Genomic DNA, 16,698 nt, shown 5'->3' on the forward strand with positions numbered 1-16,698 from the left:
TCTTTTTGCTTTATTTTAAGTATATGTGATCAGTTATATAATGTCTTACAGTTGTTTCAATCTTGATCTATTCACGCTATCAAAGAACTATTTACGCGGTATGAAAATTATTCAACAAAACCTTAATTTTTAGCAAAAACTTCATGACTGATTTCGTAGTTTCTATGAAAACCGTTAATTTGTCAATTTTTTTAAACATTGACATAAAGTCTCATGCTTACTTACCAGTTATGTAAACTTGGTTTTAATATAAGGTTGCAATATTTTATTTTGATTTGTAATGAAAATACATCTGTATGACTTTGTTTTTATGGGTCGGAATTAGATTTTATAATACTCCAATTTATGCCTATTACCGATGGTACGATCAGATAACCCTCGGTAATAGAATATATAAGAATCTATTACCGATCCATGCAATATTTGTTTGGGTCGGTAATGGGTTCCTATAGAAGTATCTATTACCGAGCGACATATTAGTCTTGTATCAAAATATGACATTTAGTGTACCGTAAGTACAGATTTCTTAGGTAAAACTGAGTCTTCTATGGGTATTCATAAAGGAGGATAGTATAGGTATATGTATTTGTCATAATTTGTATATTCAACCGTCGGTATTAAACTCCGAATTTTGAGATGGGTTTCTATTTACCGATGGCAGAAAAACACTGTCATTCATACCCTCGGTAATGAAATCTCAATTCGCGTTAATAGAACTGCAACCTGTTCATTACCACGGTAATAGAAAATTTAGGTATGTTGGCTTCAATAATCATTTTATGACATATAATAAACTAAAATGATCCTAAAACTCTTCAAAACTAATAGTTCAATAAATACTCTTCCATAAAAAAATATTTGTGGTCGTTAATGAGCTTTGATACCCTTAATTTTTTGGTATCTTTTGAAATCTGCCTTAAGTACCACGTTAATAGGCGCCATTACCTTATATGAAATATTCTATAGGGGAGCAAATAAATAAAAATAAAAACACTGATCGGAAAACGTATATCAAAGGGCACAATCAGCAGGGAATTTGTCCATTAAAATATGTTTTAACGTAACTAATAATACTATTGTTAGTTTAGTCGCTTATTAAGCTACACATCACACCATTATATTCTACACAAAATATATTGGCTTGTAATATTTGAACGACTTTTATATACCTATAACGAATATTTGAAAACCATTTTGAGGTAAGATAAAAGTCACTTTGCTGTTGAGGTAATATTGTTAACCTCAAGGGTGACGAAAAAAAGAGCATGACTTATGTAAAGATTTAAGTTTAACACGACGATAAGAAAAAAAAAACACTTTGATTTTGAGGTAGTAATAATAAAAATTATGCATAAATATCATAAAGCTAGTTGAGTTTACAAATACTGTATAATACTAATAAACAACTAAACAACCAATTATGTTAGTATATCTATATCTACTGTTATACCATTCGACTAATTATACATTTATATTTCAACGAATGATAACTTGTACAAATATTTCAAGCCACACTATCGTGTACTTCACTCGCCTAAATAGAATACGTACGTAGATTTTATATGTTAATTTAAGTTGCAAACATCCTACTATTGCTATTAAGATTGTATGTCCACGTGTCCAAGTATTTCAAAAATGCAAAATCCATTCTTGTATCGTATCAACGTACCGTCATTGATACAGCAAAGAAATGCCGCCAGCATTCTTTGGATAATGTCTCAAGGGCCTATTTTAGATTTAAGTTAACTATTCAATTGTATGCTTAGTCTCAGTTTCAGCGTGTAAGTTTTATATAAATTATTTTTTAATAGATTGACAGTAAAATATTGCTCCTATTTAAATTAGATCATATCAGAAGATAGGAAAATATAGACTTGGCGCGTGGACCCTACCAAAGAGTTACTATTTCAAGTTTCTTTCCCTTGGCTGTGATAAGTTTTTCTACCATATACAATACGCTTCGTAATCGCTACGTTCGTAGATAGTACTTTCAATTTTCATCTGTAACAGTTAAATCTTTAAAATGTTGAGCATCAAAATATGGTATTTTCCAAAATTCAGTTTTCATTCAGTAAAATAATTTGTTTAATGACTAATAAGCTGAACATTCTTACTGGACGATTAATTTCATAGAAAATTGGGATTTCCAAATAGATTTTATACATTAAGTACTAAATAAATCTAGGACAGTGAAAAGGGAAATTCAAAATTTTCTACGAATTATTTTTTTCTGCCATACGATTATTATAATAACTTGGAATTGACATTTTAATTGACAGCTATTCATAATTAGTTAATAATAGTTACTTATTTTGTATTTTTCGGTATGAGATGCATTTTCATAATAAAAGCTAGAGTCATATAAATTGTAGACAAAACAGTTAGCTTCAAAGATTTTTGCTATTATTACAGCTCCAAAAGAGGTTAAAACACTAACTATGCATGTTCGACGTGTTGTCTCTCTGTCACACTTACGCATTAAACTTACAAGTGCGACAGAGAGGCAAAGGATCAGACATTACCGACAAAGAGCGGTCAGGATACTCAACGTTTACTGAAAAGTCGCCTTTATTACCTAGGCATACGAGTTCATATTGATTTAACTTCAATACACTGATCGCTCTCAAATGACTAAATACAATAAATAAATTAAAATCAGCAGAACTAGAGAACAAATTTAGGTAACTTTGACTTTGAGGTAACTCAAAGCTAAAGTTGAGGTTACCTCAAAAGTTTAATATAAGTAGTAAATGTTTTTGACGTCAACTGTATTCGAATTAACATCACTCGAGAACAAATTGAGGTAACTTTGACTCTGAGGTAACTGAGTTCATAGTTAAGGTTACCTCAAAATTTATAATTTAAGTAGTAAGTGTTGCACCGTTATACTAATTGTAAAATAAGCTTTATAAAGTGCGCAACTTTTGCCTAATATTGCGAAGTTTTTATAGACATGTATGGATATTTATTTTATACCGATTGTCAATACTGCCCATGATTTCGAGCAATAAAATAGATATAAATATTGTGTTTTTGTTCTTGACCTGCCCGATTCAAATAACGTCATACTATCATTTACGCACTGGGGCCCGTTTCTCGAAAGGTACAAGCCTTGTATTACAAGTGCGCCAACTGTCAAATCGTATGGGTTGTCATGGAAACACACTTGTAATACAAGAAACGGGACCCTGGTCCACCAAAAGCGAGAAACCGATGAGCTATCGGCGGCGATAGGAACAGACAAGAGATAGTCGCCTTGCCCTTGTGTAAATAAAAGAGAGCGAAGCGATTTTTTTGAGCTCTAGTTTTTTTTTTAGAGGCGGTTCCCTACTAAGGTGGAGGTACTTCTATAGATTGTGCCGTTTCGTTCGTTGATCGGAGCGCTCTGATCTTGTTCGATCGCTCCTTTAGGTCTTTTGCTCATTTAGTTCAGCCAGACCATCGACCACTACGGTCGGAAAGATCAGAACGAATGGGACCAAATAGTGTCAAATGATACGAATAGTCCACAGATAATAACAATCCCGAGCCGAAAGGTTGTAAGTAACCGAGTTGCTCTGCTAAATAGCTCGCTCTCGGTCGGCGCAGTCACACACTCGTTATCGATCCAAACCGCTCGCGCTCGCCGATCCTATACTGAACTAAACGAGCAAAGACCGATTCTCAGAGCACGGAAAGATTCAGTTCATTTCGGTCATTGATGGGAATTCCTAACAGTTCATAGTTTGTGAACGACACAAGCCTAATAAATGTAGCAGAAAGGTAGAAATAATACACAGTAAATGTTACATTCTGCCATCTTTAATAATATACTCAATAATTTAAAAATTAGGTTTCGTAAATTACATTTTCATAAAGTGGTGACAGTTAGTAAGTTAAACATCATGATCCTCCTTGCGTTATCCCGGCGTTTGCCGCGGCTCATGGGATCCTGGGGTTCGCTGTGACAACTAATCCCAAGATTTGGCGAAGCCAATAGTTTTACGAAAGCGACTGCCATTGCCATCTGACCTTCCAACCCAAAGGGTAACTATTCAGGCCTTATTGGAATGTCCGGTTTCCTCACGATGATTTCCTTCACCGAAAAGCGACTGGCAAATATCAAATGACATTTGGCACATAAGTTCCGAAAAACTCATTGGTACAAGCCGGGGTTCGACCTCCGGGTTGAAAGTCGCACGCACTTACCGCTAGGCCAGTAGGCCACCAGCGCCGGCGTTAAGTAGTAAGTTAAACATAATCGACTCGATAACATTGATATATGTAATATATTATGTAGCATAATTACACATGTATATTTGTGGCACATAATTAGACATTGACTAGAAAATGGTGCAAATATATTATTTACAAAAGAAATTAATTTAACTCAGTAAAATACCTACCAAATATAAAATAAGTTTTTCAACCCTTTGAATGCTACGCTAGTGCGCGGCGCGTCAGTGGTTGGACACTGTCTCGATCGGGTGATTCCAGCATTTCCAGCAACGTTCGGCTCGCATTGCTACGCAAATATATTATTTAGCAATTAGTATTTCAACCCTTCGAATCTACGCTTGTGCGCGGCGCGTCAGTGTTTGGACACTGTCCTGATCGGATGATTCCAGCAACGTTCGGCTCGCATTGCTTCGTAGCAATTAGGATTGGAGCTTGACATCCCTTTGACAAATACGTGAATAGGCTAGTTTCCTACTAGTCAAATCAGCTTCTTTTTATGAACTGTCAAAACGATTTGCTAATTGGAATTTACTGAGGAGTGACGTCACGCTCAATTCATTTACTTTATATCTTTCTCTTTAATAGAAATTATGTTTAAACATAACTCCTGTCCATATTTTTACGTTGTGCTTTATTCTGTGCACTGCATAAAACATTTTATTTTAAGTATAGGAAACTAGCCTATTCGGACAGAAAGGGATAGTGTTGTGCATTAGAAAGGGACAACCCGATTCGACCCAGAACTGTAGGAAGTTTTCTCTTTCGTTAATTTGTTTTTGAAGTTTTCTTTTAGTTATTCGTTTTTAACCCCCGACGCATAAACGACGGGGTGTTATAAGTTTGACGGGTCTGTCTGTCTGTTTGTGTGTGTCTGTCTGTGGCATCACTGGCATCGTAGCTCCCGAGCGGATGAACTGATTTAGATTTAGTTTTGTTTTGAAAGCAGAATTAGTCGGGAGTGTTTTAGCCATGTTTCATGAAAATCGGTCCACTATGTCGCGGTCGGGGGTTATTTCAAGATTTAATTTTGTGGTTAGGTTATTTTTAAAAAGTGTTCTTCCTGTACGTACTGTTCTATTCTGTATCGGACGGACTAAGGTTGATATTGGGTTTTAGGCGCGCGTCTTTAGACGTCATTGGCGGCCAAAGGGTTAAACATGGCGTCTTTCAGTCTAGCTTTGTGTCGTTGACCTCAGAACTGTCTTCGGAAGTCTCTTCGCCCTCTTCCGTCACGCCATCTGAAACTGAAAGGTTTTGGAATAGAGAAAACTGAATAAGGAGTTTGTGTGATAAGGCGTTAATATTGTAAATAGACAGTAGGCACAGTATAAATAAAAAAAAACAATTGGGGACACCTTACACAGATCAACTTAGTCGAAACTAAGCAAAGCTTGCACTATGGGTGCTAAGCGACGATTAAATACATACTTATATACATAGAAAACATCCATGACTCAGGAGCAAATATCAGTGCTCACCACACAAATAAATGCCCTTACCGGAATTCGAACCCAGGACCGCGGTTTAGCAGGCAGGGTCACTACCGATTGAGCCAGACCAGTCGTCAAAAGTATAAAGAGTATAATACTATCGTACAGTATAGTCACTCTCTGCCTCCCGCTAAAATGCCTCCCACCCGCTCTCGGTAACCTCACAGCATACAGCAGCACATGGCAGCATATCTGGGAAGGTACCTGCTGGAGCATATTGTAAGGGAAGGGACGCACCAAGTTGAGCGTGCCGTGTGCTGGGCGAAGGTGTAGTATGACACATTTGCAGCACAGCAGGTCTTGCAGCTGTCAGCTCTATGGCAGCATATCTGGGCAGGCTGCTGGAGCATAATGTAAGGGTAGGGACGGGTCACTATCAAGTTTATCTTATCGCTAAACGACTATTTCGGCTAGATGTCAGAAAATGTAAATATACAGTCAGCATAAAGTCAATTCAGCTGGGATGACTTGAAAGTAGAATACTCAATCAGCAAAAAGTTAATTTGACTGGATGGCTAAGACTTAGAATGAATGAGTAGCCAAACGTCTGGAAATATACATAGTCCGTATGATTAGCATATCTAAAAAGTCAAAAGTGAAGTTAGTTAATTGACGTCAACACAGAACGACACAGTAGCAAAACGTCCGGAAATATAATGTGTCATGGACGTCATGGTTTATAATAAATATGTAACAGTTCTTATTAACAGTGCGAGAAGGTTTGAATTCTCAAGGCACTTAAGCATTTTAAAACCAGACGTTTTGCTAACGGGTCGTTTGGCGTTTATTCTTTTTAGCAATAAAAACATTAAACAATCCAGACTTTTTGCTCCTCGACTGTTTAGCGTTAATGTCTGTTTTGTAATACAGACATTCGAAGATGAAGATGTTTTGCAGTTAGATCATTTTAAATTGTTACGTTTTAAGATCCAGACGTTTTGCTAAAGACGCATTTAGCATTCATGTCTACGTAGCCACAAAGACATAACACAATCCAGACATGTCAGCTATATAGTCTTTTAGCGATAAGGTAAATTTGATAGTGACCCGTAGGGACGCACCAGGTTGAGCGGGCCGGGTGCTAGGCGAAGGGGTCGGTATGTCATATTTTCAGCAGGTCTTGCAGCTGTCAGCTCTATGGCAGCATATCTGGGAAGGTACCTGCTGGAGCGTAATCTAAGGGAAGGGACATACCAGGTTGAGCGTGCTGGGTGCTGGGCGTAGGTGTCGGTATGTCACATTTGCAGCGCAGCAGGTCTTCCAGCTCTCTAAGCTCTGACGGCAACATCTTCTGTTTCTCTTTCTCCGATATGTCACCTGGAAATTTAAACACGTTTGTATAGTTTTTCAAGCTGTTTTCGTCACTAGAAGAAAATAGCAAATTCAAAAAAAGCCTATATTTTTGAATATTACGCTATTTTAAATTGTCAAATGTCATCCATATAATTTTTCTATTCTCGTCTTTTCTCTAGTGAGAAGCTTTTTGTTACTGCCAGCATGCCATGCAGCATGACAATCGTGCCAATACGGAAGCTTAAGAGGTACGTCAAGCGTTTGTGCATTTGGCTACGTGGGTTCCCTGTTGTTCTTTTTGCTATAGGTATTGTACTGCTCAGTATGTCTGGGTCATTTTTTTCAAAGTTGTCCACCCCGCTTTTTTTTTAATTTGGAAATTTTTATGTACTTTCCACTCGGAATCGCGAGCTCATTCAATTCTAATAGGATAATAAAAGTGTCCCAAAGTTTTTTTCTCATTCCGTTACCATTTTTTCATACATTTTGTAGGGCAGTAACGGAATGGAAGGTTCAAAAAATCTATGGAAATCTTGGGACATTTTTTTTCTCCAATCAGGATCGATTCTGATTCTGAGTATTAAGTTCGTAAAAAATACCCATGTTACAAAGAAAGTGGGGTGGACAACTTTGAAAAAACCGGCCAAGAGCGTGTCGGGCCACGCTCAGTGTAGGGTTCCGTAGTTTTCCGTATTTTTCTCAAAAACCACTGAACCTATCGAGTTCAAAACAATTTTCCTAGAAAGTATTTATAAAGTTCTACTTTTGTGATTTTTTTCATATTTTTTAAACATATGGTTCAAAAGTTAGAGGGGGGGGGGGGGGACGCACTTTTTTTTCCTTTAGGAGCGATTATTTCCGAAAATATTAATATTATCAAAAAACGATCTTAGCAAACCCTTATTCATTTTTTAATACCTATCCAACAATATATCACACGTTGGGGTTGGAATGAAAAAAAATATCAGCCCCCACTTTACATGTGGGGGGGGTACCCTAATAAAACATTTTTTTGCATTTTTTATTTTTGCACTTTGTTGGCGTGATTGATATACATATTGGTACCAAATTTCAGCTTTCTAGTGCTAACGGTTACTGAGATTATCCGCGGACGGACGGACGGACGGACGGACGGACAGACAGACATGGCGAAACTATAAGGGTTCTTAGTTGACTACGGAACCCTAAAAAATGGCTCGTCTATGGTAACTTACTGAAGGTAAACTTGACTTTGCCCTTTTCTTGACATTAGCAGTGCGGGTCTCAGAAGGCAGCTTCATAAGTTATAGAAATGACATATTGTACGTACTGAAGGTAAACTTGACTTTGCCCTTCTCGTGGCAATAGCAGTGCGGGTTTCAAAGGGTCTTTCCAAGTGCTCGGGGAACTATTTATAAATATTGTACTTACTGAAGGCGGACTTGACCTTGCCCTTGTCATCGTGGCAGTAGCAGTGCGGGTCGCGCCGCAGCAGGTCGGCCAGCTCTCTCTCCGTTACGCCGTGGCTTGCGTGGACGACGGTCGCGCGACGATCGCGCGATGCGACGCAACGAAATCAAACCGTCGATCTCTATGGAAGTAGGCGACGCGACGGCGACGGTCGCCCACGCAAGACACGGCGTTAGAGAGCAGCTCCATACGCTTTGGGTTTAAACTTGACTTTTCCTTTGTCGTGGCAGTAGCAGTGTGGTTCTCTCTCAGAGGGCAGCTCCAAAAGCTTTGGGAATGACAGGATATTGTACTTACTGAAGGTGAACTTGACCTTGCTTTTGTCGTCGTGGCAGTAGCAGTGCGGGTCACGCCGCAGTAACTCGGCCAGCTCTCTCTCCGTCAGAGGGCAGCTCTATACGCTTTGTGAATGACAGGATATTGTACTTACTGAAGGTGAACTTGACCTTGCCCTTGTCATCGTGGCAGTAGCAGTGCGGGTCTCAGAGGGTCACTCCAAATGCTCCGGGAATAACACTATTTATAAAATATTAGCGTTTGCCTGCGGCTTCGCTCGCGTTAGAAAGAGACAATACTTAGCCTATGTCACTCTCCATCCCATCAACTATCTCCACTTAAAAAATCACGTCAATTCGTCGATCCGTTTTGCCGTGAAAGACGGACAAACAAACAGACACACACACTTTCCCATTTATAATATGTATTAGTAAGTATGGATTGTACGTACTGAAGGTAAACTTTAAACTTGACTTTTCCTTTATCGTGGCAGTAGCAGTGTGGTTCTCTCTCAGAGGGCAGCTCCATACGCTTTGGGAATGACAGGATATTGTACTTACTGAAGGTGAACTTGACCTTGCCCTTGTCATCGTGGCAGTAGCAGTGTGGGTCGCGCCGCAGCAACTCGGCCAGCTCTCGAGCGCGGATCTCGGAGGGCAGCTCCAAACTCTCTGGGAATGATATCATTTCATATACATACATATTGTCCGGTTAATTGATAATATAATTTATCCCATGGATATAATTAAGAAAGTTAACGACGATATGCAATGCTAATGGGCCCATTTAGACGGTACGGGAACTCGCATACGAGTTTTATTACATTGCGGTATTTGATGACTGTGCAAAATTGTATGTAACCTCAACAGCCCGCAATGTACTAAATCAGGCCTTAAACACCATCTTCATGAAGGATACGTCACATCACTCAACCCCAGTCGGGCCACGGTTACCATGGTAATGCCAATGGCTTGTTGCCATTATAACGGTAGCGAGATCGTGCTACATATTATATTCTTACATACTCTAGGGTACATTAGGCTTTCGCGCGGTTCCCATGGTAACACACACACAGTATTATATTGAATACCTGTAGGTATAGTAGGAAGTTCCGTACGCTCCAAAGCGTCTTCGTGTATGCGTCTCATCACGTAAGCCCAGTCGCCCCGCTTCTTGGCCGTTGCTATGGTAACACACACACAGTATTATGTTGTATACCTGTGGGTATAGTAGGAAGTTCAGTACGCTCCAAGGCGTCTTCGTGTATGCGTCTCATCACGTAAGCCCAGTCGCCCCGCTTCTTGGCCGTTGCTATGGTAACACACACACAGTATTATATTGTATACCTGTGGGTATAGTAGGAAGTTCAGTACGCTCCAAGGCGTCTTCGTGTATGCGTCTCATCACGTAAGCCCAGTCGCCCCGCTTTTTAGCGGGCGCCATGGTAACGCCGGTGGCTAGGTTGAGCACTGAAAAAGGCAACATGTAAACATTAAATAACTTTACTGCGATATACAAAGAAAAAATGACCAAGGCCTCTTAGTGTTCCGAGCTGGAATCGAACCAGCGTACTCCGTAAGTCCGTTTTCACATTATCCGATCCGATATCGGATGTCGGAAGGATTTCAATAGAAAACATCCAAGATGGCGCCTGTAATGTATGGGGTATCGGTCCGACATCCGATATCGGATCGGATAATGTGAAAACGCACTAACCCGGACGGATGCCTGTAAAATCACTCGGCCACCATCACGAAAGCTAGGGTCGAAATTTTCAAGTTTATGACATAATTACCGAAGGCTTGTGGCTTATTTTATGTTTATAGTATAGTAGCATAGATTAGATATAACAAAATCATACCATCTCATACATTAAAATGCGACCGCGTAAGACCGCGCTTACACTCCACCACACATAGATGGCGCCAAAAAAAAAGTCTTGTAGCTTTCGATTATACTTGTAGATGGCGTTAAGTGTCACTTTTGACATAGATTTACGGCTCGGAATTGACACTCAATGCCAATCTACAAATAATCGGTGGCAACAAGGCATTTTTTTGTGGCGCCATCTATGTGTGGTGGAGTGTAAGCGCCTTCGTAGGCGGTCGCATTTTAATGTATGGGATGGTATGATCTTGTTATATTTAATTTATGATAGTAGTGAGACTACTTAAAAAATGCAAATTAAAATATTTTCAGTGAAAATAATTTGATTTGATCTAAGAAGGTAACATGTGTTTGTAAATCGAATAAAATATATCATTATTAGGATTGTATTTGGATGACCTTGGCGAGGTACAGATGTAGTGCAAAAAGAGTTGCCTTCGTATCGTTACGGAAACGTACGAACGTGTCATGCTATTTCAGTCAGTCTCAGTACAAGATGTACTGACATTGACTGAACTAGCATCACAAATACGAACGTTTCCGGAGGAAACCCTTTTTGCACTACAACTGTACACTTAAACAGCGTCAAATGTATTTCTTTGTTGAACAGGTGTGGTGAAACAGGCCACTGTATTTAACAATATTATATGACATTCTTACACAGATTGACCGAGTCCCACGGTAAACTCAAGAAAGCTTGTGTTGTGGGTACTCAGACAACGATACTTCGTATAGACCGATAAAGTTTAAGAAAAAAACGTACCCCAAAACCATACAGAAAAAGGTACGGTGAGCTAGATGGCGATACACCTTTGGGGTACGCTCGGCTAGATGGCGCTAATATTAATATTTGACATTTTAAAACATATCAAGCTAAGAATATGGGCCAAATTGTCAAAACTGAGGTTCAAAAGTTTTAAGCTTGTGTCGAGAGATGGCAGTCAATGCACTGTGATTACACATTTTACTTCGACAGTAACTCTCTATAATACTCGATCCTCTTTGATATAACATACAAATACTTATATATAGAAAACATCCATGACTCAGGAACAAATATCTGTGCTCATCACACAAATAGATGCCCTTACCGGGATTCGAACCCAGGACCGCGGATCAGCAGGCAAGGTCACTACACGCTGAGCCCGACCGGTCGTCGATGTAGATAAGTAAACTGACCGTGATCAAGCAGATCTCTAGCCTCCAGTTCTCCTTCGAGTTTCTCCCTCAAAGCCCCGGCGTACTCGCGTCGAATGTACTGGCGGTCGCTGAAGCGCTGACGAGACTCCAACACCGCTGTAGAAAATATTTTGAGGTCATGTTAATATGGGCCATCCACTTTTTTTTTGGTAATTTTTATGTGGTTTCCACTCAGAATTGCGAGCTCTTTAAATCCTAATAAAAGAAAAAAAAAAGAGTCCCAAGGCTTTTTCCCATTCCGTTACCATTTTTTCTTACATTTTGTACGGCGGTAACGGAATGGAAGGTTTGAAAAATGTATGGAAATCTTGGGACATTTTTTTTTCTCCTATCGGGATCGAAAGACCTCGCGATTCTGAGTATGAATCGCGTAAAAAATAGGTACCCATGATACAAAAAAGTGGGGGTCAACTTTGAAAAAATGGCCCTAATATGAGAAAAACTGGGATAAATTGTAGATAGTGTCTTACTACAAGTTAGTAGATATTATACTTTTATTTATTTTGTGGTAGAATCCCATTATTTTATTAAAACTTTACCGTCATCCACAATCGCGTTGAGCAGTCGCCTCGTCTCGTGCGCTGGCGGGAAACGCTCCTCTGTGCTCCTCTCATACTTGATGGGAGTACCTGTGATATATAATAACAGTTTAATAATTAACTATTTCTTTACTATAAAATCGTGGAAGAGACGTTTATAGAGTCTAAGAAAAATCTGAAATTATTATTTTAGCACGCAGAAACTAGTTATTTGTTTAACAAGGGGGCAAAGTTGTTGTTTAACCGCACGTGCCAATATTGATACCCGAGCAAGCGAAAGAATCCAATATTGAACCGCGAGCGTAGCGAGTGGTTCAAAAAGTGGAATCTTGAGCGTTGCGAGGGTTTCAAGGCACGAAGGTTAAACAAACTTTGCCACCGAGTGAAACACAAAATTTTATGAAAATATGAAACACTATGAAAACATGAACTGTAAAACATCAAAATAAATAAAAAAACTTCAATTTATTTAACACAACGGCATTTGTCGTCTCGTACAGTCGACTACAAAGAGATTTACACTTTCTTACCTTATTGCACTGTAATAAGGTGAAAAAATGGATACATCTCTTTGTAGTCGACTGTGTCTCGTACCAGCTTTATGGAAAGAAAGGTATATGTACCTATAGCGTACTTCCAGCGAGGATCTTTCCTATGCTTGGTTTCAATCGGTTCCATAGCGATCTTGCAGGAGCGGCAACGGCAGTTCTCGTCCAAAGGCTGGCCGCAGCGGATGCATTGAGCTGTAACATAAGGAGAGGGTATGAATTAAAGAAATGATTCAAATAGTTTCTGGTTACAATTTAATAGCTCTTAATTTCTCTCTATTACTTTGCAAGGAACACGACTGGCTGCCCTGGTGCCGTAGCCGAATGGCATTTCTGCGACGAAAACGAAACGCCGCGAAAGATAGTCTAGCTCTGTCACACCAACACGCAAGAGCGATAGAGAAAGTTTCGTGCGTTTGTGCCATTCGGCTACGTAATTTGTATGATTTTTCTATAACTTTTATGGAGTTCAAATCAGGTCCAACGGCCGTCGCTCTTAATGCTTCATAACTGAAAGTACCAGGAGTACATAACGTCAAAGAGCATCATCTATCAGTCCAAAATTATGGTCTCCTCAACATTGCAGTACTAACTGTATACGCGATACTTCTTTCGACTTCGCTTTGCCTGAAGTACCAGTATTACATAAAGTTAAACTTTCGACTTCGCTTTGCCTGAAGTACCAGTATTACATAAAGTTAAAGAGTTACCTACCTTATTTGATCTCAGCATCATCTATCAGTCCGAATATTGTCTTCCTAGCGGACTTCATTCATCCACGCGCTCTGTAATGACCATGTCGACGACTCGTCTTAAAGCTTGAAGTACCAGGACTACATAACGTTAAAGAGTTACCTTCTTTGATCTCAGCATCATCTATCAGTCCGAATATGGTCTTCCTAGCGGCTTCCGTCCTAGCGCTCTGTAACGCAGACACACGGTGTCTGGAAGCGCACTTGTGGGCCTCGGGAAGTAGGAACTGTTGGACCAACTCGGCCACCAACTCATTCTGTTCTGCTGTTGACCTGGAAGGAAAATTATTCAATGAGAACTTTGATGCGGCATTTATTTATTTATTCAAACTTTTTATTGCACAGTAAAAAAATATACAAAAGGCGAATTTAATGCCAGAAGGCATTCTCTACCAGCTAACCTTTGGACCAAACAGAGAAAATAGCATGATATCAGATTCGAAATACTGTACTCTACTAGCAAAGTAGAAAAAAAAGATAAAAATGTGAAAAATTTTGCTTCCACACAAGTTTTGAAGTTAGTAATTAGTTTATCTCCTGTGCTACTGTCTCCTGTCTGTCCTGTCTGTGACACAGGAACAAAAATCTGTGCTCATCACACAAATAAATGCCCTTACCGGGATTCGAACCCAAGACCGCGGCTCAGCAGGCAGGGTCACTACCGACTGAGCCAGACCGGTCGCTAACTATGAACTGTCTCCTGCGTTACCCCTGTACTCACATAGCCTGATTCTCCTTCATCTCCTGGTCGATCTCATCGGCCCTGCGCTCGGCGCGACGCACCGCCTCCTCTTCAATACCCAGTTCTATTCCCTCCGCGATCACGTCGTGCAAGTAAGCGTCTACTGTTTCCTGGGTGACGCCTATGATCTGCCATAAAAGTGATATATTAGAATGTTTTTTTTTTCTTTTGTGTTTATCTGGATCGGCTAAAGCTCTACGCCATGTTTTGTCATGACTAGGTATTTTTTTTATTGATGAACGTTTCATTAACGGTAACATTTGACAACATACACCACATCTATCTAGTTAGGTACTGAGGTATTTTTTCCCCAGGTGAAACGTTTCTTGAGAAACTATAAACTTGCGGAATGGTCCGTACAAACTTCCCCCCCCCCCCCCCATTTTAGGGAAGTTGAAAGTTAGAAAGAGACAAAGATTATTCAACTATCTCTACTTAAAAAATCCCGTCAATTTGTCGCTCCATTTTGCCGTGAAAGACGGACAAAAAAACTAACACATACACTTTCTCATTTATAATATTAGTATGGAATATAGAGTCAAAATAGAAGATTTAGAACATAAATGTTCACTAAAAGCACACCTTGGCCACTGGCGATCAAATATATGAAAGAGGCGCGTTCCTAGCACACAAGCTCGTGTAGGTGAACGTGTACCATGCTTGTATGAGTGAAATATGACAGGTCAACTGTTCGCATTTTTGACAGGCGGTAACTGTGAGTTAACCGAGAGGGGGTGGGCGGCATTTTCAGCGGGGAGGGGGAGTGGCCATACTGTACGATAGTACTCTTTATTATACTGTGCTAAAAGAGTCAAACCTGTCTGAACATCTGGTCGTGCTCACGGCGACGGTGTTCCTCCTTCTGTCTCCTGCCGGCCTCCGCCGCTTCTCGCATCGTTTTCTCACGAACTAGAACAGACGATGCGAGGGTTTACTGGTGAAACCCGATAAGTTGAACATGTTAAGTAGGTATTGATTGTGCTTTTTAAAAAGATTTGTTAAAGAAAAATGGAAACTATAGGTCTAGATTAACAAAAGTAACTGTATAAATATTATTATTGTATGACCGTTTGTTTCATATCCAAATAAATAAAATAAATAATAAATATTTAAAGTCACATACGGGTCGATCGCAATTAATTAACATTATTTTTCCTTTTTTCCCAACGTTTCGGCCAGGTTGCACTGGCCGTGGTCGCGGAAGACTGACGTCCCAGCAAGGTGTCACCGGAGATGTAAGCACCACAAAACTTCCCGATATTAATTTATATAAATGTTCGTAAAATAATGTTAATTAATCGCGTTCGACTTGTATGTGACTTTAAATATTATGTTTACAAAGCGCAATTTACACAATGTTGTTATTTCAAGGACAAATTATCTCGATTTATCTCAAGTATGAACCGTAAGTTTTGTAATTTTTCATCGCAGGCCACGTCTTTGCCTTTGGCTAGTCTGTGGTCAAGAGTAAGCCCATTTATATTTTTTTTTAAATAAATTAACCGGTTGTACTGATGTTAATATATCGCTACTGTTGCGACATGTTTCGGCCCATTCAGGCATTAGGAGTGCTGAAGAGGGGCCTCCTAAATGGCCCGAAACATGTCTGCGAGGCCGTGCTGCATCTGCGCTTCGGCAACATCATGATGGCCACCTGCAGCAAGGTAGGCCTTTGACATACTTTACCACTCTATATCTATAGGAAAACAAAATTGAATCTATGCAAAAGAGAAAATAATAAGCCTTTTCAAAGATTATTTAAGAAATCCTAGTCATTTGGTGAACATTAAACACAATATCAGTTAGAAACAAGAAAGAACTTATGGTGTCGCACAAGGTAGTGTCCTAGGACCGACTATCTTCTTAGCTTACATCAACGACTTTACTGAAGTAACGTCAACACCGGCGCCATGCTCAGCAAGCTCATACACCACTGCGCTAGGTCCTAAATGGCCCGGCATGTTTCTTGCTATTATTAACGCGTTGTACCCGTTGATTCATTAAATATTTGAATATGTCTCACGAAAGTTTAACGACTAAGTTTTTTGTACCTGCAATTAGTAAGAAGGCGTGCTGTCTCCTTTCCTCCTTAAGTCTTCGCAGTTCCTTCTCCAAAAAGTCGAGAGCGGCCGACACCGTGCTACCGCATAACTCGTCCACTAGTGTCGCTATTGCGGTTTCCTGTGCATATACACCAAATTATATGATATTCATCAGTAATACGATTTCGGTACGACAAATTGGCAGTCTACAATTATCAAAAATTTCATCACAAAATGAATTAGTCTCTAATTAGTTTTCTTT

General features: G+C 39.7%; 1 protein-coding gene across 1 annotated transcript in view; it reads right to left on the reverse strand.

The window, feature by feature from the left end:
- Positions 1-5,177: 5,177 nt before the first annotated feature.
- Positions 5,178-16,698, reverse strand: part of LOC125240001 (cilia- and flagella-associated protein 91-like) — a 42,533-nt gene continuing 31,012 nt past the window's right edge. Inside the window, exons 13-23 of the mRNA XM_048147798.1 lie at positions 16,446-16,575; positions 15,212-15,303; positions 14,374-14,522; positions 13,756-13,925; positions 12,976-13,095; positions 12,353-12,442; positions 11,793-11,909; positions 10,073-10,195; positions 9,287-9,397; positions 6,903-7,025; positions 5,178-5,462 (exon numbers count right to left, since the gene is read on the reverse strand). Of these exons, the coding sequence (XP_048003755.1) occupies positions 5,386-5,462; positions 6,903-7,025; positions 9,287-9,397; positions 10,073-10,195; positions 11,793-11,909; positions 12,353-12,442; positions 12,976-13,095; positions 13,756-13,925; positions 14,374-14,522; positions 15,212-15,303; positions 16,446-16,575 (1,302 nt within the window). The 3' untranslated portion in view covers positions 5,178-5,385. The remainder of the gene's footprint in view (positions 5,463-6,902; positions 7,026-9,286; positions 9,398-10,072; positions 10,196-11,792; positions 11,910-12,352; positions 12,443-12,975; positions 13,096-13,755; positions 13,926-14,373; positions 14,523-15,211; positions 15,304-16,445; positions 16,576-16,698) is intronic.

Source organism: Leguminivora glycinivorella, chromosome 26 (assembly GCF_023078275.1).
Source record: "Leguminivora glycinivorella isolate SPB_JAAS2020 chromosome 26, LegGlyc_1.1, whole genome shotgun sequence".
Classification (NCBI taxonomy): Eukaryota; Metazoa; Arthropoda; class Insecta; order Lepidoptera; family Tortricidae; genus Leguminivora; species Leguminivora glycinivorella.